Source organism: Schistocerca cancellata, chromosome 4 (genome assembly GCF_023864275.1).
Source record: "Schistocerca cancellata isolate TAMUIC-IGC-003103 chromosome 4, iqSchCanc2.1, whole genome shotgun sequence".
In the NCBI taxonomy this organism is placed as follows: domain Eukaryota; kingdom Metazoa; phylum Arthropoda; class Insecta; order Orthoptera; family Acrididae; genus Schistocerca; species Schistocerca cancellata.
Window position 1 is genome coordinate 168763301 of NC_064629.1, and position 26685 is coordinate 168789985.

Here is a 26685-nt window from a genome sequence, read left to right on the forward strand (position 1 = left end):
CGACTGCATTCCCATAAGTTATTTGAAGCATGTGTCATTGCCTACCCCCAAAAAATTCAAAGCTGTGTCCTCAGCAGGCAAGGGGATGCTCACCATCTTTATTTATTTATGTCCAGGGTCCAATACTTGTTGAATTCCTTGAACACGGAGAAACCATTAACAGGGAAGTGTAGCATGAGACACTCGATAGCCTACGCGAGTTCAAAAAGAGCAAACAGCCTTGGCTGCTCATGGAGTGAGTTATTCTGCTTCACAATAATGCATATACGCACATTTCCAAGTTCACACACAGTCCAATGACCAAGTTCAAGTGGGAGCAGCTTGAGCCCCGATATGTCACCCTGTGACTTCCATGTGTTTTTTTTTACACCAAACAAACATCTCAGAGGGAAGTGCTTAAACTCGGATGATGAACTAAAGGGCATAGTGAAGGACTAGCTCTTGTCACAGCCATGGGAATTCTGGGAACAGGGAATCCTTCATCTTTTGAAACAGCGGGATAGTTGTGCTCAGGCTTCTGGTGATTATTTTTGAATAAAGATAACAATTATACCCACAGTGTTCTTTTATGCCTTTTCTTTTAAACACCTCTCATAAATTCCCCAGTCTTCATTGCAATTCTATTATTTGCAATAATTGGTCCTTGAAAGGTGTTCAAGTGTACTACTAATCAAATACATTTTCCTGGTACTGGGTTTTCCCTATATGCTGTATTATGGCTGAGAAATTTCAACATTAATGTTATCTTTCTACATTTTTAGTTGTTCTATGAAATTTAATGCGTGCCATTCGTGACCTTGTTGAGATAGTGGGCTAGCATTTTAAGAATGGAAAACCTTTGTAGGTTGTAAGAATATATAAAGAAAAAGTGAACAGTATTTAAAGCTAAATTAATTTGCTCAACAACAAAAACAGCTGCCTTTTAAAGGTACCTGCTCCCCTAAAACATTCAGATTGTATCAATTCTCACAATAATAGAGGTATTGTATTGCTTATGATAGGAAGTCTAGATTTATTTAAAGAGGAAGCTGAGCAGGGACTAAAAAACACATGAAATATTAGTTGACATCACTAAAACACTTCAATATTGAGTACTTTACTTACATGCAGTCAGTGTCCACTTGAATGACTCAATGTATTTATTACTGTCACAGAAGACAAGAATAACTGTTATAATGTCGAACACTACTAAATGACAGTCACATATTAATGCACATTTAAGTATAAACTTTGGTACATAGTTATGATTAATAACACTACCACTGCTGGATCTGAGCTACAATGCTGCTGATCTCCTAGTGGCTATCACTGAGTGAGGCGAGTGGTGCTCCACTCTACTGTAGGTACATTTCTAGCAGCAGCTGCATGTGGAACCTCTTGAGTGCGTGTCTTCACCAGTGTCTCTTGTTCATGACTCTGTCTAGCAGCAACTGTCTTTAGCCTATGGTTCTGTCATGAGGTACCAGCTGTAACCTGGGATCCCACTCTTCAGGCAACACCACATTCCTGCCCCCCCCCCCCTCCCCCTCCCCCTCCCCGCCACAAACCTCTGCATTGTCGTCGTGTAGTACCGAGTCGTGACAACAGTGGGGAGGGGTGGTGAAGGGAGGCCTGAATGTGGACGATGAGAAGATAGGGACTGTAGCAGCAGCTGGTGGAAGCTCCCTGTCTGCACCCTGGTATCCACCTCTTGTGAGTGACAGGGAACACCTGCCAAAAAACCAAACTGGTCGCAAGGTGCACACCTGCATCCACGGATGTTAAATACTGTGGTCAGTAGGACAGTAGATGGAACTCCCTTCTGACAACTGCCTGGAGGCAGCACCCTCATGGGCATTGGCTGTGGTTGCAGGTCCATCTGCGACAGTGGCAGTGGCCAGACATTGATCTCCATTGGCACTGCTCTGGACGCACTGACTCCGATGGGTGGAAAGGCAGATATGCTGGATCTGTGGGCAAAAGTTCTGCAGCAGAATCACTGATGTAAGAGTGGCACAGCTTGTTCTGGTGGTGCCAGTGCAGCCCAGAGGAACCTTAAATAGCTTCAGATGAACAGTTAAACACTTGTGTGATGACACTGTGCATTCAATGCTATTTCTTGCCATAAATTTTGAAGAAAACGCCATCCAATAGCTGAAGCTTTCTGGTCTGGTGGAGTGAACTGTTTCTGTGGTGGCTGTATGAGATGCAACAGGATGGACAAACATTGCAATGAGAGGTTGTTTGCTAAATCTGGGCATTCGTTCCGCGCCAAATACAATGGCATTGGGTGAGTTGCTTTGGGTGAAATATACGCCAGTGACCTTGGTGTGACAATGGCAACACTTCCTTCTGGAGTGAGTGAGGAATTACAACCTATGCATTGCCATTCTCTGTATGTAACTGCAGAACATCTGACTGCATAGACAGTGCACAATGGTGCAAAAAGTAGTAACGAACGACTGGGTGGGGAATTTCTTTCAAACTATGTGGCCACCCATGATGCCTGTATTGCTAAACTACCCATTGAGCTGGGTCAAAAACTTATGCTCCAGCAGTATGCCAAAAACTGAGAGGAAAATTTTGAAGAATATCAAAAGCTTGGGAATAAATTTGATAACGTGATTTCTCAGACAAATCAAATGGTCTGTCAGTATTAACTAGTATCAGAGACAAGAAGTTGGCTTCCCAGTGTTGAGTAATTGACCTGTGCAACAACTTGTATTGATTATTTGACAATAACAGAGCTCAATGTTGCAATTTTTTCAGTGTAAGTGGAGGGACAGGCTTGGTAAGATGGAAATGAGCTGTTAAAGGCCAATGATCTATAATCAAATAGAATGTTTGGCCTTACAGATATTGCTCAAACTTGGTAATACCATAGATAATGGTGAGTGCTCTTTTTCATGTTAAATGTAACTGCACTGTACTTCGTTGAAAGTTTTTGAGGTAAAAGCAGTGGGATTATCAGATGAACCAATCCTGTAGGAGGGCACAGCACTAATCCAGTAAGAAGATACATCTCCAGCTGACACAACAAGCAAAGCTGGATCAAAGTGAATCAGACAATGATGACTGAACAATGTTTCCTTTAACTGCTGAAATGTATCCTGACATTTATGGGATCACACAAAATAAACCCCTTTCTGGTGCAGGCAGTCCAGTATAGCAGAAATTTGTCCAGCATCTGCAAGAAAATTAACAGGTTAATTTCCCCATGATGACCTGTGACTCTTTGATGTTATGGGGCACTGGCAGATCTTTTAAGCCAGCCGCAGCAAGCATGTTAAACGAACACTCTGAATTTGACAAATGTTCATCAGGCATACAAACCTGTGACATTATTATCCAAATAGTTGATACACGAAAAGACTTTGAATGTTAAGTTTTCCAGGAGTCATTGAAAACCAACAGGAGCTGAAACAATCCCAGGTATGTGTTGATCTCAAAATAATATCTGGATTGCTTGTCCAGTGGTAACTCCAAACATGTCTCGTGTAAATCAGTCTAGGAAAAGAATTTGCCCTGTCGCAATCTGTCCATCAATTCTTCCGCTTGTGAGGGAGGAAACGAATCTACGGTAGTTTGTGGGTCTACCACAGCTTTGAAATCAGCCCACAGGTATAAACCTCCTGATGGCTTTTTAAGTATGATCAAGGGAGACGCCCACTGGTTTGCAGAAATGGGTTGATCCTGAGCAACCTGCTCACATATAACAAGGGGAACAGCCAGTTCTGTATTTAGGTGATTTTATGCCCATTGGTCCAATAAATTTTTTTTGAAACCCCAACAATAAACCTGGGCAATTCTAAAGAAACATTTAGCAGAAAAATTGTAAACAAGTTACTTAAAATAGGTTGTTGTTGTTGTTGTCTTCAGTCCTGAGACTGGTTTGATGCAGCTCTCCATGCTAATCTATCATGTGCAAGCTTCTTCACCTCCCAGTACCTACTGCAACCTACATCCTTCTGTATCTGCTTAGTGCATTCATCTCTTGATCTCTCTCTACGATTTTTACCCTCCATGCTGCCCTCCAATACTAAATTGGTGATCCCTTGATGCCTCAGAACATGTCCTACCAACCAATCCCTTCTTCTAGTCAAGCTGTGCCACAAACTTCTCTTCTCCCCAATCCTATTCAATACCTCCTCATTAGTTATATGATCTACCCATCTAATCTTCAGCATTCTTCTGTAGCACCACATTTCAAAAGCTTCTATTCTCTTCTTGTCCAAACTAGTTATCGTCCATGTTTCACTTCCATACATGGCTATACTCCATACAAATACTTTCAAAAATGACTTCCTGACACTTAAATCTATACTCGATGTTAACAAATTTCTCTTCTTCAGAAACCCTTTCCTTGCCATTGCCAGTCAACATTTTATATCCTTTCTACTTCGACCATCATCAGTTATTTTGCTCCCCAAATAGCAAAACTCCTTTACTACTTTAAGTGTCTCATTTCCTAATCTAATTCCCTCAGCATCACCCGACTTAATTCGACTACATTCCATTATCCTCGTTTTGCTTTTGTTGATGTTCATCTTATATCCTCCTTTCAAGACACTGTCCATTCCGTTAAACTGCTCTTCTAAGTCCTTTGCTGTGTCTGACAGAATTACAATGTCGTCGGCGAACCTCAAAGTTTTTATTTCTTCTCCATGGATTTTGATACCTACTCCGAATTTTTCCTTTGTTTCCTTCACTGCTTGCTCAATATACAGATTGAATAACATCAGGGATAGGCTACAACCCTGTCTTACTCCTTTCCCAACCACTGCTTCCCTTTCATGTCCCTCGACTCTTATAACCGCCATCTGCTTTCTGTACAAATTGTAAATAGCCTTTCGCTCCCTGTATTTTACCCCTGCCATCTTCAGAATTTCAAAGAGAGTATTCCAGTCAACATTGTCAAAGCTTTCTCTAAGTCTACAAATACTAGAAATGTAGGTTTGCCTTTCCTTAATCTAGCTTCTAAGATATGTCGTAGGGTCAGCATTGCCTCACGTGTTGCAATATTTCTACGGAATCCAAACTGATCTTCCCCGAGGTCGGCTTCTACCAGTTTTTCCATTCGTCTGTAAAGAATTCGCGTTAGGATTTTGCAGCCATGGCGTATTAAACTGATTGTTCGGTAATTTTCACATCTGTCAGCACCTGCTTTCTTTGGGATTGGAATTATTATATTCTTCTTGAAGTCTGAGGGTATTTCGCCTGTCTCGTACATCTTGCTCACCAGATGGTGGAGTTTTATCAGGACTGGCTCTCCCAAGGCCGTCAGTAGTTCTAATGGAATGTTGTGTACTCCCAGGGCCTTGTTTCGACTCGGGTCTTTCAGTGCTCTGTCAAACTCTTCATGCAGTATCATATCTCCCATTTCATCTTCATCTACATCCTCTTCCATTTCCATAATATTGTCCTCAAGTACATCACCCTTGTATAGACCCTCTATATACTCCTTCCACCTTTCTGCTTTCCCTTCTTTGCTTAGAACTGGGTTTCCGCCTGAGCTCTTGATATTCATACAAGTGCCTTTCTTTTCTCCAAAGGTCTCTTTAATTTTCCTGTAAGCAGTATCTATCTTACCCCTAGTGAGGTAAGCCTCTACATCCTTACATTTGTCCTCTAGCCATCCCTGCTTAGCCATTTTACACTTCCTGTTGATCTCATTTTTGAGATGTTTGTATTCCTTTTTGCCTGCTTCATTTACTGCATTTTTATATTTTCTCCTTTCATCAATTAAATTCAATATTTCTTCTGTTACCCAAGGATTTCTACTAGCTGTTGTCTTTCTACCTACTTGATCCTCTGCTGCCTTCACTACTTCATCTCTCAAAGCTACCCATTCTTCTTCTACTGTATTTCTTTCCCCCATTCCTGTCAATTGTTCCCTTATGCTCTCCCTGAAACTCTGTACAACCTCTGGTTCTTTCAGTTTATCCAGGTCCCATATCCTTAAATTCCCACCTTTTTGCAGTTTCTTCAGTTTTAATCTACAGTTCATAACCAATAGATTGTGGTCAGAGTCCACATCTGCCCCTGGAAATGTCTTGCAGTTTAAAACCTGGTTCCTAAATCTCTGTCTTACCGTTGTATAATCTATCTGAAACCTGTCAGTATCTCCAGGCTTCTTCTATGTATACAACCTTCTTTTATGATTCTTGAACCAAGTGTTAGCTATGATTAAGTTGTGCTCTGTGCAAAATTCTACCAGGCGGCTTCCTCTTTAATTTCTTAGCCCCAATCCATATTCACCTACTACATTTCCTTCCTACTATCGAATTCCAGCCACCCATGACTTAAATTTTTGTCTCCCTAATAGTTTCTTTTATTTCATCATACATTTCTTCAATTTCTTCATCATCTGCAGAGCTAGTTGGCATATAAACTTGTACTACTGTAGTAGATATGTGTTATTTAAGGAAGAAATCTTTGAGAGAGAGAGAGAGAGAGAGAGAGAGAGAGAGAGACAGAGAGACAGAGAGAGAGAGAGAGAGAGAGAGAGAGAGAGAGAGAGAGAGAGAGAGAGAGGGGGGGCCTTTCTTAGCATTTTATTTAAGACAGGCAACAAAAGTTTCTCATGTCAGGAACTTAAAAGGAACCTTTTGAGATGAATAAGTTGTGTTCCTTAAGATTCCCCTATATCCTCTGAGAAAAACATGCTGCAGCTGTTGTGCAGCATTAAAGACTATATCAATGGGCATTTTTTTTTCAAACTAGGTAAGAATGAGAACTTTTCAGAATATCCATTGTAGACATGAAGATGCTTGTTGAGCTCTGTGGGCAGTCTGACCAGTATAATTAAATTATTAGTCTTCAGCATCAATTTGCAAGCCACAGTTTCATTTTCTGACTGTCTGAGCCATCAAAGAACTTCTATAATTTCTTTAGTTTCATTGAGTTATGCAAGTTGTTGTGTAATCTCCAGTTCCCTCTCACCCCCCCCCCCCTTTTTCTCAGCATTTCAAAAGACTTTATCATATCATCTATGAAAGTTAGGATGGAAGTACATAATTTCACTACTGCAGGTATGTCAACTCCTTCTGACTTTACTGTTGTACTCACTGCATTGAAACATTCCAAAATACTCCCCCACATTATAGACATGAAAGCAATACCTTTAGAGATAAGCTTTTGCAATATTCGTGTTCCTTTTGATTTAATCATAGCTTTCTCACTTTCCTCTTCATAAATGCACTTAAGAGCTTTATTGGGTGCTTTCCAAACAGCAGTTATGCCTTTGCAGGCATTTTCTCATGCTGACCATCTTGTGATGCAGAGAAACATTAAACTCGAGTTTCAATCTTCAAAAAGTGAGTGTAGTATTTTCCAGCATTCTGTAGATGCAAAAATTTGTAAATTGTTCATATGTACAACAAATGTAGTAGCCATTTTACAGCATGTGATTGCACTTGATCCTTCCAGATTCAGGGAATGAGTGAAGCAAGGAATGAAAAATGCTAAAAAATTGAAGGACTTGATTTGGGCTTGTAGGCCAGAGTAGATTCCCACCATATTTGCAGCATTATCATAACTTTGACGATGGCAGTTGCTTATATCTAATTCATGGGATTTGAGGAACTTAAATACTGTATCTGTCAATTCTTTCCTGGTATGCCCAGCATTTCTCATAAAACTTCCTAGCAGATTAAAACTGTGTGCCGAACCGAGACTCGAACTCGGGACCTTTGCCTTTCGCGGGCAAGTGCTCTACCAACTGAGCTACTCAAGCACGACTCGTGCCCCATCCTCACAGCTTTACTTCTGCCAGTACCTCGTCTCCTACCTTCCAAACTTTACAGAAGCTCTCCTGCGAACCCTGCAGCACTAGCACTCCTGAAAGAAAGGATATTGCGGAGACATGGCTTAGCCACAGTCTGGGGGATGTTTCCAGAATGAGATTTTCACTCTGCAGTGGAGTGTGCACTGATATGAAACTTCCTGGCAGATTAAAACTGTGTGCCGGACCGAGACTCGAACTCGGGACCTTTGCCTTTCGCGGGCAAGTGCTCCACCAACTACCCACTATATGCAGTTTAGAATATCGAAGAGATTTCCTTCCAGCATGTGTATAATATATGAAGATATGAAGTTCAAAGAGGTTAAATTTCTGGGATTACAACTCGATAATAGATTCAATTGGGAAGGGCATACCACAGAATTGCTGAAGGACATGAACAAGTCTGTATTTGCAGTCAGAATGATGTCAGATGTAGGAGGTACAAATATAAAAAACTTTCATACTTTATTACTTACTTTCTTTCTATTATGCCATAAAAGATCATATTCTGGGATAACTTGCCAAACTGAGCAAAAGTTTATAGCATGCAAAAGCATGTAATAAGACTCATTTGTGGTGTAAATTCGAGAACACCATGAAGAAACCTATTTAGGGAACGATGTAGTCTAACTGTTGCTTCTCAGTATTTTTGTTCCTTTATGAAATTTGTTGACCTATTTCCAACCAATAGCTCAATTCTTAGTATCAATATCAGGAAAAAGAACAAACTGCATAAAGATCTAAAATCACTTACCTCGGTCCAAAAAGGGGTCCAATATTCAGGAACACACATTTTGAATAAATTGCCAGCAACCATTAAAAACTTGGTTTCAGATAAAGCACAGTTTAAACAGAGATTGAAAGACTTTTTGATAGGCGATTCCTACTCCATAGATGAAGATTTTAACAGGACTGTTTGATCAGCTTAAATAAACATGTCTGATACATATCAGTTTTGACAGCATTTGGTCACAAGTCAAGATTAGGTGTTCTTTGTATGATACATTTATTAAAACTGTATAACTGTGTTCCATTCTGACATTGTATTAATTCTGTAAATATTAGCAGTTCCAGTTCAGTGTAATATACTCACCTATTTGACAATCTCCCGACAAATGATCAGGTTAGTGAGTATTATATTCAGGTGTTTTAGGTTTTTTATGTTATATTTTTTGACTTGTTCGACACCCATGAGAGTCGTCTGATTTTTGGGTCTTTGGAAGGAAAACTGAATCTAATCTAATCCAGTCCAGTCCTCTTCTTTGATATTAAATTGGTGAAACTTGGGTGCAGCTACTGGCTGTGGTGCTGCTTGTTGAGACAGTAACTTTGTTGTCTGTTGTACACTGAGCAGCGGTTGTTCAGTCTGCTGTGCCTGAAACTGAACAGCTTCATTTAGAGACAGTGCTAATGGGAGCTCAGATATTGTGAAACACTTAATACTAGATAGAAGAACATAACAATATTGTGGCCACTGAGACTAGCTGAACACAAAGAACTCCCTCCGCTTAGGAAGGTGAGGGAAGTCTCTGAAAACTAGAACAAATGTGGGAGCAGCATTGTCACCTATTTTTGCATAGCAGACAATGGATAGCATGAAGAAAACCACATGAAACTATTTCTCTCATCACCATTTGTTGCGTCTCCTAGAAAGCCTGCATATACTTCAAGAGCACGTCGAGAGAGTGCACATAAAATATTAACTAACTTTAGTAAAACACTTTAATATTGAATACTTAACTCTGATGTAATCTATGCCCACTTCAGTGACAATGTACAGGATATTTGTTTTATCTTGAGATGGCTAAATATCTCAAATGACACATCAAATGGAAAAATAAGTTGTAGCTGAAAAGTTAATGTTAGTAAAGAAGACATCTATCTGGTGGAATAGGCAAGAAAGAAAGGAGACTGATTGTGGGAGTTGGTTGGAGAAGTGACAGATGATTGGGAAGGAGGCAGCAGGTGTACATAATAGGAATGGGACACAGGCACTGGCACCAGTGAGTTCATGGAGCATATGATGACAGTAACAGGGAGGAGTGGATTGGGAAGGGAGACAGAACAAGGAAAAGGGAAGACTGGGGGCAGTACGAGTGAAGATGGTTATGGTCCTAGGGCACGGTGGAGGTGTGTTTGGGGCAGGGGGATAGTGGAGATTGAGGCAGAGAGGATGACAGGAATAAAGGATGTGTTGCAAGGAAAACTCCCATCTATGTAGTTCAGAGCAGCCACTGTTGGAGGGAAGGATCCAGATTGCACTGGCTGTGAAGCAGCCATTGAAATCAATAAATTTGTGCTCAGTGGCATGTTTTGCCATTGGGTAGTCACTTTGTTTGTGGCCACAGTTTGGCAGTGGCCATTCATATAGGCAGTCATGCAAACATAGAATACTGCGCAGAAATTGCAGAAGAGATGGTATATGATATGACTCCCAGACAGCAGTCTGTGACATAAGTGGATGTGTGACATGGGTAGATGTATCGGGCAGAGGTCTTGCACCTGTGTGTTTTATAGGGCTATGACCCATGTGGCAAGAGATCAGGTGTGGGTGTGGTTGAGGATGGAAGAGGATACTTTGTGAATGGGGAGGGAGGTGGAATACCATTTTAAGAGGGGTGGGAACATTTGTGGGTAGGAAATTCATTTCTGGATGCAACGATAAATAGCTGAAGCCTTGGCAAAGGATATAATTCAGTTATTCCATTCCAGGATAATACGCTGTGAAGAAGGGAGTGGTACTTTGCAGCTGGTTCTTTGGAGTGGGGCCAGAGCAATAGGTGTGTGTAAGGATAGGTCATGGAAAATCTGTCTGTGGACTATGTTTAGGACAGTGCCTGTCTGCAAATCCCTTAGTGAGACCTTCGGCATCCTGAGCAGAAAAGGCTAGATTTCAGTTGCCGTCACAACCTGTGGCATATGGACCCTCGCTGACAAACTCCAGCTTCTCAAAACTGTGTAGGTGGGAATTTTTCTTGCAACACATCCTTCATTCCTGTAATCCTCCTGACCATGATATCCTGTAGCTCCAGTGCGACACTTGTCTCTATCCTACACCAGATATCTAATGTCATTCACCCTTAGTCAGTGCCTCTACTATTCAGTTGTTACCTTTACACCCAAAATATTTACACTGTACCAGAACTTTCTATTAAAGTGTTAATACACTTTGGATAGCACTTAAATATTTGGATCATTGCGTCTCCCAGAAGATACTCCAAATGAATGGAACACACAGAATTAATTTTTGGTAAGACAAATCGTCACCACATGAAAAAATGAGCAGTGTGGTTTGACAATAAGTTGTCTCAAGCTTTATTGAAGTTGGTGTGATGCTCCTTACAAATCTTGCTGTTATTTTTGAGGAAATATCACAAGTAAGCAGTTCTGAAAAAGATTATCATCTTGGTGATATTATTCACATATGTAGTCAGATAAAAAATAAAATAAGTTAAAATTATGCACATAGTGCTCATGTAGCACAAGAAATGTGATTCTAAATTCTCTGTTTAAATATCACTGTAAGGGACAGTCATCAGAATGAAAATCCAGCTAAGTAAAATCCAGTTTGTGGTAGAAAAGTATTGACATTCTGATAATTCATCTGTGATAGGAACCGAGAAAGAAACTCCATGGCACCTGTCCAAAATAATCTCCGACACACTTAAATAAATGAACGATATGAAAGTCTCCACAAACTGTTTTGTATGTCAATTTGGTGTGTGTGGCAGCACACAGTTGGCATTCTGCCTGTGTGTTCATTCCACTGAAGTTGTTTGCAACTTACAGTCAGTAGTATAAAATTTCCACTTGAGCAGTACGTTATAACTCTGTATGCAGTAGCTGTGAAAGCTTTATGCTAGGAACCTGGCACTTAACGTTATTTTTAAAGTGTCATATTCATTATTTGTAACAGCTTGTGTTATTAAAACAGTAGAACCAACAACAAACTTGCAAAGCTAGTCACATATCTGCATTTTTGCTAGGTGGTTAATATAGAAGACTGCATACACATTTTATCACACAGAAACAACCCTCACATATTTTTCAAGAAAACATTAAGAGTACATGCTATAAACTTCTAAGTAAATGTGTGCAAATGCAAGTGCACAAATCAAATGCAGCCTCATAATTTGCCAGACATTTCCCCCTGTGAAAGTTCATATCAACTATTGTTTGGTTATAAACTTACACATTTTGTGCAGCGTTTCCCACTGTTTCCTATACTTAAACAAAACACATTTCCATTCACCTGCAGAGGTACACTTTGGAGTCTTCAGCAATTTTATCATGTTTTTTCACTTCATTTTCTGCAACAGGTTCTACTTGTAGCTCTAATTCCTCTACTTGTACTATACTGGTGAAGTCACAGCCCTCAATTCAGTGTGTTTTATTATTTTAATTTATTAAAATCTTGAACCAATATATATCTACCTTACTTCCAAGTAATTTCATATTTTGTCTTTCTCTAAGATGTTCACATATTTTCTACCACCTAGACTGGATGCTGTAACATTTTAGTATTTTGCACTAAAACTTCTTTTTGTTTTATGAATTTTTTTCTCTCTTCAGTTGCATTTTACTTTTTCCTAAAGGATTTTAAACTATCTTACAGTGGCTATTTCTTCCTCTGGTGATGTACCTTGTGAGAATTTGGATTTAATTTTTCTTATACATCAATTGGAGGACACACTTTTTTCATGTGAAATACTATCATGTCAGTAGACTAGTTTAAGAACCCTGATAATTCTGAAAGGACAATATTAGATTGAAAAATTCTCAGTCAAGATTACAATTACAACTGAAAACATTTGTCGATAGTATGATGGTGCTCTCTTATGGTTGACAAAGTGTGAACCACTTTTAGTGAATAAAGTTTCTTCAGTGAGACCCGACTGGTGTTAGTGGCAAATATCAGCCACTCTGCAATAACTACAAAATCAGTAGACTGATAATAGAGAAATGTTTGTGATAATTTGAAAAACCCAAAAAGAATCATACGAAAAATCCAAACTTGAAGGACAGAGAGAACATAAATTTGGTATATAAGAAGATCCAGTAGTGCCCCTCTTGGCTGGCTGAAAAGTTCATTGTTACACCAATGAAGAGAGATAAAAAAAAAGCAGAAAGAAAGTATCAGCATGATTTGTTGGTTTCAAACGGCTTATTATAAGCTTGTGAAGATTTTCAAATGGGGAACAGGAGCGGTCCCTTAGAAATGAGTTTCTCACATTGTCACTTTTTAGCTTGTATGAGACACAATGCTAGAACAATGATGTGTTTGGTGGAAATAGTGGGTAGAAAAGACTTGTTTTAGTGATGAATGGAAACTACACCACACAATGTGATGACTGTCAAGTTGTCCACATGAGCATAAGAAACTGTAGAGCTTTTTCCACAGTGTTGGCTCAACATTGAACAATACAAGGGACACAAATATTTCTGTGTCAGTGGTTCAACACAGCCTGTTCTGGTCAGGACTTATGTCCATTTACCATTGTGCTGCCTTTCATTGTCGAGAAATCACTGGGGAGGTACTGCTGCCCGAGGTACTGCTCCTCCTTCAAATCGGATGAGTGATTAGTTACACTTCCATTAATACTGTTACTTTTTTGTTTTGATCTATGTGCAAATGTACACACAAAGTGAAATGAAATTGTTTTTGAAGCTAAAGGTTTCCCAGTTCGTAATATTCATTAATTTGTTTTGTAGGTTTCTTTTTATAGTTTTCCATTGTCATATCTCCCTCGGAAAACTGAATTGCTAGATTTTAAAATTAACTACATGTATTAGTATGTGTTTGAGTGAGTGGTTTGGTATGCTCAAACAGTGCTTTATAATGTGTCACATTACCTTTCAAAGAATTTCTGCTATGCAATGACTGTGGCATATTGAAGGAAAGTGGAGTATTACTTAAAAGTTGTTTCGGGCACAAAGATACGAAACTTGAATGTTCTGGGGAAAATTTTATTTCTTTCAGAAAGTATCATAATAAAGTAATAATTTGAAAGGTCACTGAAAACTGTAAATGAATGTGATCAAATAACTGATTACATTGTAAGTATTAAAAACAGAAAATAAAGTGAAACAAAGGGTGGAATATAACATTTCACTGATCAACCACCTAGACATGACATATTATTTTAAGATACTTGATATTTGTCACTTTAGTCCATGCAGTTTCCTTATTATTTTTAAAGGCAGAGTTTTAATATAAATTCAGTTCTTGTATATTGCTTTTAATACTGATTCCATGAGAACTACAATGTATCGGTGGAGCATAATTAACATTGATGTAATACTACACAATAAGATACTGGAGGAAATAAAAATTGCTACGCATCCAAAATTTAAAATTGAACCAAAGGCATTTATAATAAACCACTGTTTCTATTCTGTAAAAAAATATGTAATAAAAAAGTTAGTTAAAAATTAAATTGTAAGAATATGTACCCAGTTTTAATTTGCTACTATTTGTGAAGACTATGTACTACTTCAACTTTTCTTTGACTTGTCCAATATCATTTGTAAAAGTTTGTGCAGTATGATATAACTGACCCAATAAAAAATTAGTCATGTTAAAAATATGAGTATCAAATGTAAAACTCATTGTGAGGCTCTTTTATTAAAAATACATCCAGTCACTGAACTATTGGAGCAAAAGAAATGGGTTGATAAATGCTTCTTCGCACAGAGAAATTTATCCTGCCTGATATTATACTTAAATGATGTGAAGAAACAACATTTTTTATTAATGTATCATGTATTGGTGTACAAAATATTTTGTAATATATTCCATCTGAGTATTATACACTGCATTAAATGTAATATATTTACATCTGAGTATTATTCACTACATTAAATGTAATATATTTCCTTAATTTTGTGGAGTACTGCATTTAGTCTGAGGACAAACAAACTGATTCGGTTACAGGGTCCTGATGGTTATCCAAGAAAAGTTAAAGTAACTGAGAATGATGATGGTACATTCAAAGCTGTTTACGTACCGGATGACTGTGGCAGGTACAAGGTGACTGTGAAATACGATGGCAAGGAGGTTCCACATTCGCCATTCCAAGTTCAAGCATATGCAACTGGAAGTGTAAGTAGTGTCATATGATAAGGTTATTGTCAGCTCCATGTTTTCATAAACGAACAAAAAATCTCAAAAAAGTTTTGCGCAGAATATTTAGGACTCTGTAAAGTCTGTAATAACAGAACACCATGAATAAAACATGTAAGCATAGTTCCAGATGAGCAACTCGTGTTTAAAATGAGAATCTGTTTTGAATGTACAAAACGGATGTACCACATTAGTATCGAACAGGTAACAGCAGTACATTACATACAATGATTTATGTGGCAGATAATGATACAAAGTGAATTCCATTCTTTTCATAATTTTAACTTTATATACACATCAAAAAATTTTCTACTTAAATTGTTATATGTGTGTCGATTTCTCTGTCATGACTTCCTTGTTCGTCAAATTCTGCATACCATTGCATTGTAGATGTACAGTTTGTAAAGCATCTCTTGTAGTCCAAGGTTATTGTGAAATTTTCTGAGGGAGGCTCATTTTACATGGCCTAAACTACTCTAATGGAAGGTTCTCACATATCCATACTACTTTTAACAAGAATGGCTTTTCCGTTATAAAATTTTATGGGCAGGATATTTTCTGACAGTTAAATTTTTGTCTATAACCATCTCCTAATTACTCACACTTGTAGCTTAAGCAGCACTGCAGTAGTATAGCCTGGTTCATATTTATTATTTGAGATAGACTTTTTTATTGATAATACTGTTCCATCATCAGTATCTTTTATGTAGGCTCCTTTTTAATAATCACCAGCAATGTTAAAAACACTGTAAAGATGTCTCTTACAGTTATGTCATCTTAAACAAGATGACATTTTTCATATCTATGTCTAATGTCATTTGTAGCATAGGATACCAGTTTAACTCATACTTTCCCACTGTATTGTGTCATTTGATAATTTCTCTCTCTCTCTCTCTCTCTCTCTCTCTCTCTCTCTCTCTCTCTCTCTACGGTAAGGAGTTTTTTCCTGTGTGTAGGAATTTCTGAAAATTACAACATTCCACCACCATCTGACTAGTTTGCAAGTCCCTTATTTTTTTCTTATTTGGTTTTTTGAGCTAATTTTTGTCATGGTTAAATTGTGATTTTAATCTGTGTGTGCACTTGGGAACACTTTGCATTTGACGCATCTTGCACAAATTTATACTTCACTTTGACGTAGCAGAGTTTACACAGATTTAAAGTAAAATGTTTGCACAGTCTGTGTGTCCTTGGTTAAGTTTGAGTTCAGAGTTCTGTTTCTAGTTGTGACATATTGGCCACAGACTCAGGCATGAAACTCCAAGTCAAGGAGGATAAAAAGTAAACAAAAATTTTATTCCTTTAACCCACCCTTCCATAGATTATCCAAGTGTTTGAATTCATGTACTGAAAGTTCCTATATTATATTGTGAGGTAATAAGTATGTAGGTTCACAGTATGAAAATAATTGTTTTGTTTCAGTGATTATTGGGATAGATAAACTTGAAGCATGTAGCGGAGGAAGCTGCTTTAAGTAACAAATTTACTTAAATTTGTTAGAATTAACAAATGGGGGTCCACATTGCATACAAACTGCCTGATCTGCATGCACATGTCTGTTACCCACATTCATGTCTGTATCCATGAAAATATAATTTTGTAAACCGTTTTGGTACACTCAAACTCTGATGGCAGGACTGCCACTGGCTTATATTTTTGTGGAGTGAAGTCAGACCTCGTAATTTACATTCCATTGACTTAAAAAAAGAGGCCGATTGTTATCAAATTTTTATACAACATAGGCTGTCGTATATTTGATATATTCCATAAGGTGCAACTTGCTGTCATAACTAATGAAACTGAATATGTGTAATTTTCTTCATGATATTTCCACAATGTTGGGAAATCAAATAGTCATTTTAAAAGTTGTCATCACACATTATATGCTGTTTAAAGTCAGCCATATAGTTAGTTTGTCAAATAAACATTACCTCACCATAATGTTTAAACATGTTAATGCTCTCCACTTCTTAGTGTAATAAGTTATGCATTCAGTACCTGCAAATATATTTAAAAGGAACATTAATACAGTTACTGATTTTATACCAAACATTAATGTAAACAGGAGCCAGGCTATGAAGTGAGGATTTCAGTGGATAGAGTATCATAGTAGAGCTGTTGGCTAGCTTTGTAGCAGCTTGTGGTAACTGTACAAGTGATTTCTTTCATTGTACATGAAATGGGAATAGCAAAGTCATAATTTATAATGCTGGTATGACAGAAGCAGGATGCATGTGCAAATGTGTGCAAAACTAGGAAGAAGGGTGTGTCTTCATCTTTAACCCTTACAAATGTCCGCAGCACATCTACCTTACTCAGGACACTGTGCATTGAAGCCAATATAGGGTGACTCCATCCCAAATGGGTAATAGTAGTGATTAAAAAGAAAAATAATTATTAATGTAGATTGTGTATAACCTTAGTAGATGAAAGTCGTAAAGCTGACACTCTGCTTTAATTTTAGTGACAAAGTAATTATTATTGTAGATGTCCATAAATAGACCCCTAGATATTCACATCAACATGGGCTCCATGAAGTAGCTCTGTCTGCAGAATATATCCACATCTGTGCAGACATCTACTGACTGTCTTTCTTTTCCTTTGAGAGTTATTGACAGGGCTGAATACTGTAGAAAGTTTAAGATATCCTATGTATCTTCAGTGTGTAATTCACACTACTATGATAGGCCAGATTGTGTGGTAGAATGTAAATTGAGCTTTGCACCAAAGGGAGGTGAATCAGATCTGGTCTCAACTGTGACTCTAGATGAACAACTGTTAGTGTGATACTCCAGCCAGTGTGGGTATGGTATAAAAGTAACGCAAAAGTAGGCAAAACCAGATACTTTGTTAATATTAAAAAGCAACTAAAGGTCCAAGAACACACTCAATAGATGTTACATAATTGAGACACATAGGATTCATTGTTTTACAGCTACATCCTTCACATCTCTCCTCTTCTACACAGATTATACATATATATGCATAATATAAAAATTAGTAACAACTATATTTTTATGAATATGTAAAATGTATTTTGATGAAGCTAATTTCATGGTAAACATGCTAAATGGCCAATATACAAACATATACGCATATATGAACATATAAACAGAAACAATGATAAAAAATAGATCTGGCCACAATCAGGGTGATGAAATGCCAGTTGTGAGTCAATATAATAATTAGAACTCAATGTAAAAAAAAAGGGCATATTTCACTATCTGATGATAAAATCGGAACACACATTTACAAGGTGCATGGAATTCTTGATAGCAACTACTATAAAAAGATGCTTATAAAATCTCTCCATCCTCTACTAGACTGCATGTGTGTAGTATATAGGAGTTTAATCCCCTTACAATCACTGTGGTAATGTTTTTAATGCTGCAGTGCAGTGTTTACCTCAAACAAACTCACTCTCTCTTAATTGCTTCATAATGATATATCTTGACTTCTGGAAATAAGTTTGGTATCTCACTTTTAATAACTTGGGGCCATACTGCTTTCTTAATATGAACAGAAAAGGATAGCTTTTACTGATAATCATAATGCGAATTGTTGTATATTCTGTGATATTTTCACTTTCAAAATGTATTGTCAGTTTATTGTATTATGGTGTGAGTAATCCAACTACAACTGGCTTTAAATTTTGCAGTGAATAGGGAAAATACTGAAATCAATCAAATGATTCCCTGTATCATTAAAGATTTCTGTCAAATAACATTTCCATTTTTTCTTCTTTTGAGAATACTCAGTGGCTATCACTAATAGCATTATCTGTTTCATTGCTGAATATAATTTATGTAACTTTATATTATGCAGTTAACTGGCTCTTAACAGTACGGTGCGCACTTAGTTACTCATTGCTTTACTTCTTTATTGGTAACAGGTGGCCCAATTTACCCTTTAGCATTAGAGAGGTTGAAATCGGTTTTATTAAATGTGGTATCCCTTTAAAAGCTAAAACCTTGTATTACTAACCTTTTAAGATGAGAGAATAACATGACCTTAATATGACAATTATTCTCAAACATTCATCAGACCACTATACTTCTGTAGAAGTAATTGTGTTGAAAACTATGCAGTTTAAATTGTGGTGAGAGATTTAAAGTTGCTTTTATACTGCTGACTTCATCAAATTCAATGATGTTTATTGTGATAGTGATGTATGTTCTTGAAAACTGATAGTTGTTTATTTCATATATTATTTGCCTTCATTCTTATTTTTGTGGTGCAGGCTGAGAAATGTAAGATAACTGAAGGCATTCAGCGAGTCCTGACAAGTGGAGAAGAGTACTGCATAACAGTAAATGCTAAAAATGCTGGATATGGTGCAGTAACTTGCCGTATTCGCTCAACTTCTGGAAGGTAAGTACATAGAATAAAAATAGTTCCTTTAGTTCAGAATAGAACTGTGCTCTCAATACATAAGGCAGAAGGGAGAAATTGGATAGGCTGTACAGAGGTCATTCTAGAGAAAACAGTAATAACTTTATTTGCAGTATCCAGGAAATGGTCTTGTGCCATAATTGTCACTGTGTGATAAATATATCTTACATGATACAGAAATAGGTGTACTTGTTACCATCTGGGAGAAACTCTTTATTTAAAATGTAAATTATGTGTTACATTGTATATACAAGAGTATTTTACATAATGTAGTGATGAAACCATTCCAACTTTAGTGTCACTATATTCTGAGAATAGCTCCCTGCTTTTTTTTATTAGCACTAGAGGGATTTGGCTGAAGATATTTCCCTATCTGTACACATAGGGAATTCTTGGTATACATTAACCTTTCTCCTCAGAGGGAAATCGTGGATCTGGGAAGTGCTGAATGTTTGAGGCAAGATGTGGAGAACTGCCTCACTGCAGGCAGAGGCAGATCTCAGGCTAAGTTGGCACTGCTGAACATGACTAAGATAGCACATCCAGATTTCTGTATCATTCCTTCACAAGCTCTTCCGTGCTGGGTCTATTAATACTTTCTCCCACTACCACCTTGCTGACTGGTGCTTTCTTTTTAGAATAACTTAACTTTATATTCACCTGTTCTGAGACTTTAGTTTTTATTCCTTTTTTATTTAGCTCCCTGCCTTGTACACCCAAACTTATTTCATGATATTTAGAAATACTTCCTTGAGAGTTTTGAGTGGATTACTGTTTCATAATAAAAATGATAGCAACTGTACATTTTACAAAGTGAGACCACAATTGGACAAATGCTATTTTTTGCTGTGTTCAAAGCAGTGCAGGTACTTTATATGGAAAAAAACTGAACACAGCAAACATTCCAACTGAAAATTGCAACAAAGCAAATTATGTAATCGTAAGTTATGCTTGAACTTTAAAGCTTGTTTCCGTTCAGATTAGGATTCTGACAAGAAACACATTATCAGACATAATAAATATGAACATTAAGCAGTATATTTCCTGCCATACATAAATTGTGGCAGGAGAAAGTGACAAAAGTGCAGAAGTATATTGTTTGTACAGTAGGTACATTGACTAATTGTCTTGTGTGCTAATGTGTTAAATTTCCACCTCTGTTCTATCATGAATGAATAATATTACTGGCCATTTACATCACATAGTGATCCATTTTTACCACTGAAGAGAACTGAATTTCGAAGTAATGTTCAAAAGACCCAATCAAAAAGTACTTCGTGGCATCAGTAACTCGCAACATAAATTTCTTGATGCATTTATGTAAACTGCTGTCATACGATTGAAATATAGTTATATATAGTACAATATTCATCAGACAAATTTCCCAGAGATACATTACTAGCCAGTGCAAGCATTGAGAATCATCTTGACTTGGGAGCTTGAAGTAATGCAGTGTAAGAAGGTTCCCAGTTTGTAGAATGAGACAACTGTACTGTTGAATGGCAAATTTAGTAGTGTTTCATTCTAAATTGGACTGCATGGCAAAAGTTGCCTTTTGTTACTTAATGACTGCTATTATTCACTGGGAATATGATGTGTTAATATAAGATTGTACCTGTTTTACTGTTTTGTCAGACTTTTCCTCCAGTTACTTCAAAAATAATTGAAATATTCACTTTTCTGGGATCTTCACAACAAACACTGGGCAAGCATATGAGCTTCTTACTTGGAGTGGTTAGCCATTGCACTAAGAATGACCTAAACAAAGAGACATCATTTTACTCTCATTGTTGCAGTTATATTGTAGTGTACTTAATAGAGAAAGAAAATAGTAATTTGTGCTTTTAATAGAATCTTCCTGATTTTTAAGATGCTGATATTGAAAGAAATGTAACTGATTAGCATTTATGTATTAAGTAAAATTGTAGAATAGCATTGATCTTCATAGTGGATATGTTACATCTAACAATGGTAATAATAGTAAAGTGCAATTCTAATTCACTGGCGGACAGAGATCTTGTACGCATTTTAGAAATACGTGAGCCACTTGACTTCATCTTCAGAAAATAGTGTAATGGTTTTCGTACTACTGGAAGGAAGGAAAAGTCTGAGCATTTACAAATAATTTAATGAGAGAGATCACATACTGCCAGTGCAGTGATAGTAGTAAGGATATTTTGATAAAATAATTTTTCTTCATAAGAGAGAACATAAATTATGGATATCATTAATCTCGAGCTATGGGATTGTGCTATTGTTTGCAGTATATGATTACAGACCAAGTGAAGTGTATTAATTATTTTTGAAGGTTTTTAACTGATACTATTTAATAAAGTAAGACTGAATGTAATATACGAGAGTTGGAACTTAAATAGTGGCAATTATTTATTCACAACCGATACAAGAGTGTTACATGTTTGCACCTGTTACTGTCCTTCAGAGCAGTCACCAGTGTTGTGTAGAACCCATTGCCAGCGATGTGGAAGGCGTACTACACCGTTAGCAGAACCTGTTCTGCTGATGGTGCAAATGGAGCGGTCTACTGCATGTCGAATCTCTGGAACAGTTCTGAAACGAATGCTACGAAGTGGTTCCTTCATCTTCAGAATCAAATCAAAGTCACAATGACTTAAGTCCAGGGAGTATGGTGGATGGTACAGTACTTCCCAGTCCCATCGACCGAACAGAGTAGCCACAGCTTGCGCTGTATGCGCCTGCGCGTTGTCATGCAAAATGATGGGTGGGTTGCGCAGAAAGTGTCACCACCTCTTTCGCAAAGCTGGTCGCAGGTGGTGTCCCAAAAATGAACAGTAATACTGTGCATTGACGGTCTGCCGTGGAGGAACATAACACCATCACAGTTGTACACGAGAATCACCGTAACTCTAGACCACTCCATTCGCACCATCAACAGAACAAGCTCTGCTAATGGTATACTATGTCTTCCACATCACTGGCAATGGGTTCTACACAACGCTGGTGACTACTTTGAAGGACAGTAACAGATGCAAACATGGAATTCTTTTGTATCGGTTGTGAATAAATAGTTGCCACTATTTAAGTTACAACCCTCGTATATTCACAATTTTATCCTATTATGTTGACATTTTTGATGTCTGCTTGTATCTACGAAAATGTACTTTCTAGGATACCTTCTGACCAGTTAAACTGAATATGTTACAGTGACTTGGATATAGACATTGAGGATAATGGTGATGGAACATTTAGTATCTATTACACTGTAAAAGATGCAGGGGATTATACACTCAGTGTCAAATTTGGTGGCCAGCCTGTTCCTGATGGTTTCTACACTTTTACAGTAAGTACACTTATATGTCTAATTTTGGGTAAAAATAAAGACTGATAACCTATGCATTTCATTCTGTGATGGTGAAACAGTTTCACAAAGTGTGGATAAGTAATGACAAATATGAGCTTGGTTTTCTGAATGTCTTTGATTTAACAAAGTAACTTTCTCAAGTGAATTGTAATGGCAGTGAATGGTAACAAGGCATGTGTAAATGATTAATGATGAATCAAAGCATTGTTCCTGATTTAACATAACAAACAGGAAGTTCATCACTTAGGTACTTATTGTGACGTTTCGTTCTTAGTGTATGTCATAAACAGTTCGAATAGATAAAGAAGCAATTTTTACCTTTCTGCTTCTGCTTCCTGCAATCTTCCAGTACGCAGTTCCATTGTTTGTAGCTTTACTGTCTATTGATGAAACATACTGGACAAATACTTATAGACAATAAGTGAATATCAAAGCAGTTTTTACTGTGGATTTTTCTTCTGTTTCACAAAGTATTGGATTTATATTTTCTGTGGAAGTATAGGAAGGGTTTTAATGTGTAGGGCGAAAGATGTTTATTTGTAAATACAGGTGAGGCCTTTTAAATGGCAGTAGTTCATAAAAGTTTAACAACTGTTTACAATTTTGTTAATCACAACCTGCATTTCAGGGTGCAATTTCTGTTTTTAAACAGTTGTTACTTCACATCATTCATGAATGCGCAATATAGAGGTTTACTGTTTGTTTTTTCAAGGTACTGCAAGCACAGTGACATATTTTGGCAGTCAGAAGGTTAACCAAAGTACTGTAAAGACACCTAACGGTCTGTTTTCTCCCCCTTGCTCTTTTCTTTATGGTGAAAAGACCACAACTTTCATGTATTTTACAAGTATTTATTTATTACAAACAAGTTTTGTTTTGTTAAGCCAGAATAATGAAAACTGGTTCAGAGTAAGAGAGTAAGATAGTAAGTATTAAGGAAATTAATTTGATTTGTGTGCTTTTCACAACTTATTCTATCACAAAGTGATTGAATATTTCATTAAGATAATCTTTTTGTCTGCTGGTTCCAGACAGTTGGGAAACTAAATATTTGTCAATCACACAAAACAGCAAAAAAAGTGTAAAAATGTTAATACAAGATCTCTGTGTGCTGGAGGAACAGAGTGACCCTACAGTCTTACAGTTAGAAAATTTAAAGACTGAAAATAGTGACGGTGAGGGAGCTATCTGAATATTGGTGATTATTTTGGTTTCACCTTTGTGACAGTGGATAGTTTTGTCATGACTGCCTTTATATACAAAAGGACAGTGCTTGATTTGTAGAAAATGTAGTTCTGGTATTGTGGCCTTCCAGGGGGCGTTTTCGAAATTTAGGCGCCTTAAAACGTTATTTTAACACTTTTCTGAGCATTTTAAAAGTGTGAAAGCAATGTTTGTTTTACATTGCTTCAACTGCAGCAAAAGTTCTAAAAGACCTGGTATCTAAATTTGCGGTTCTGATTTTATTTATTTATTTATTTACTTTCATCAGAGGTACCAGTACAGTGTACTGGCGTGTACCGTCACAAATTGAGCACTGCAAAAGGATACTGATAGTCATAAAATTGTCAGTGATTGAGCAGTTATTTAAACGGATCTGTGCAAGCCTTAGGAACACACTTCAAACATCAAAATGAGAGAATTTTTATACCTATTAAACTGGCATTAAATAATGTACAAAAAAATTTATGTAAAGGTGCATGATTTGATGAGAGTATTCACGTGCCAATATGTAGTACATATTCTGGCTTATTATATTTACTAGTTAGATAGCAGATTATCACTCATTTCAAATTTACATTATAATGTCTCGGACAAATTGCAAAACTGTTTCGTGTCACTGTATCGGTGCAGTTTATCGGAAGTGACGAGTAGAGATTTTACGTGCACTGCCCTTGTCGTGCTTCGAGGTACCGTACGTGTAGGACAGATCGTTTCGAAATATTAAAAAATACACAGTTGTGTGATGAGCATTTATTCTGGAACCGATCACAGTCGCAGTTTCACTAAATTAGTAGTAACCGATCGGTCGCAGTCGTTTCCGTCAAAGCTCGGATGTCGATAAGAATTACACGGGCACCCGTTTTGTCGGTCGCCTTACAATGTTCGAATGTAAGGAAACGGTTCACCAATCTTAATGCTATTTCGTTCACTGCCGTGGCGGTACAGCTCCGTCTACCTCCACCACGGGCACCGCCCGTGCCCCGAGTTACGTAGAAACTTGCGATTTGACGCGAAAGGCGAAACGTGTTGTGTCGCTAAGTACGCAGGGCTCGTCAGGAGTGGAAATATTGCCGAGTACGAGAAGAAATCGTGTGGGCAACTCGAAGCCGAACCCCCAGGCCTTCGAACTACAAGGAGAGAAGCCTGTGGCGAGAAAGCTGTGACGGAGTGGACGCTAGTTTTGCCGTGCGCTGAGTGGTGGCGAGGGCCACCTCGGCTGTCGCGATGTGCACCGACGACGACGTCGGCGGCGGCGGTGGCGCGGTGGTGGTGGCGGCAGCGGCGGCGACGTTGGTGGCTGGTGTGCCTCCCGGGTGCCCCGCCCTGTGGCGCGCGGATTCCTTGCGCATATAAGGCGGGCGGGCGTGTCTCTGGCGGCTGCCGGGAGGGGATCTTTGTTTCGTGATAGCGCGATTGTGTGCAGTGCGCCGCCAACCGCCGCCGCGGAACCAGCTTGCTTGTGAGTACGATGCACGTGCTGCCGGGCGAGCGCGCTTTTCAAACACTGCGCGCTCCGGCCGCCGCTCGCGCACTTGTCTACCCCACTAGCACGTTTTCTCGCACGCGTGCATTTCGCTCGCTGTGACTTGCGCGCACTGCGAACCTCGGAGTTTCACTGTCTTAGAGACGACTGTGTTGCTGTCCGCCTCTGTGCTTAAGAGTTTCTGGCCGCTCCACTAAGTACTACACGGGAAAGGGAATCACAGTATGCCACAACCTTCACGCTCTACTGTCAAAACACTTGGTGTACTTACATACGGAAACCGATCTTCTCGCTGCGGACACGCAGTTCGCTACTGTGCCAGTCTGCGACGGAATGTGACGTGTGTTGACCATCGTCGTGTAACTCTGGGGAGAGTGGCGAAACTGTGACAGTACGACGTTCTTTACCTTCTGCGTCAAAGCTTTTAACCTGCAAAAATAGTTTTACATACACGCACACATGCATGTACACCAGCGCACGCCTTCTCCAAAAGCGGCATTTTACACATGCGGCCGTGCTGGCGGCGTATTTATAAGTGTGTGCACGCGTGGTCCCAGTAGCGTCGCCCGTCGCCCCTCTTCTAGGGGGCTGCGCCTCGAAGCGTGCGTGCTGGCGCCCCCCTCTACCTCTCTGTATCACTTGACAGGTGTTACTACTCATATCTTGACACATTCATTCTCCCCATTTTTTTCCCTGCGCGTTCGTCTACGGCATACTTGGCTCTAGCCGCTGGTGGCTTGGCTCCGTGTCACGGAAAAGATAGCGCGGCTATCCCAGTCAGCAACTCGTGACGCTCTTACTCGGGAATTCGAGTTTTATTCGGTGTCCAGTGCCAAAGGGCCAAGAGGGGAGCTCTTACTCCACCTGAGATCTGCGGCTGTTGCGCACTGTTGTTTCAGTTTAGTTTAGTTCAAACGTTGCACCGGACCAAATAATCCTGTCTTTGAGAGTAATTCGTGGAGCAGCAGAAGAAAAAAGGAAACGAAAAATCATTTCGCTTTTGTCATGTCACGACCATGTACTCAGTGGAGGCAGTCTACGTGAACTAAAGTCACAGAAAGTAAAGCAATGTGCGAAGTCCTACACCTTTTTTTCTAATTGTGTGTCATGTCATATCAGTTTACTGGTAAATAAATGAAAGGCCTAGTTGTTGCTGCGGTTTAATATTAGACACTAAGGTCCGTTTTTCGATTCCCGGCATTCTCAGAATTTCGCTGATTTTAGAAGGCGTGGAATGGGGTCCTGCTAGCTTCGTGACGTCAGATAAGTTGCTCGAGAGAATAAGCAGCGACAAAGTGAAATCGAAACGAAAGGCTTGCATCAAATTGGACACTACGCTGCAGTAATTTATGTATTTAGCT

General features: G+C 38.4%; 1 protein-coding gene and 1 long non-coding RNA gene across 3 annotated transcripts in view; one reads left to right on the top strand and one right to left on the bottom strand.

The window, feature by feature from the left end:
• The window catches only part of LOC126183651 (filamin-A), a 537330-nt gene that overhangs the window by 310723 nt on the left and 199922 nt on the right, over window positions 1–26685 (top strand). For both annotated transcript variants that reach the window (XM_049925796.1, XM_049925797.1), the window contains 3 exons: window positions 14697–14864; window positions 19126–19256; window positions 22461–22596. In XM_049925796.1, the coding sequence (XP_049781753.1) occupies window positions 14697–14864; window positions 19126–19256; window positions 22461–22596 (435 nt within the window). The remainder of the gene's footprint in view (window positions 1–14696; window positions 14865–19125; window positions 19257–22460; window positions 22597–26685) is intronic.
• Window positions 8768–25831, bottom strand: LOC126183652 (uncharacterized). The gene is made up of 3 exons (XR_007536786.1): window positions 25596–25831; window positions 20893–21035; window positions 8768–9143 (listed from the first exon to the last, which is right to left on the bottom strand). It is a non-coding gene; the product is annotated as an uncharacterized LOC126183652 (long non-coding RNA).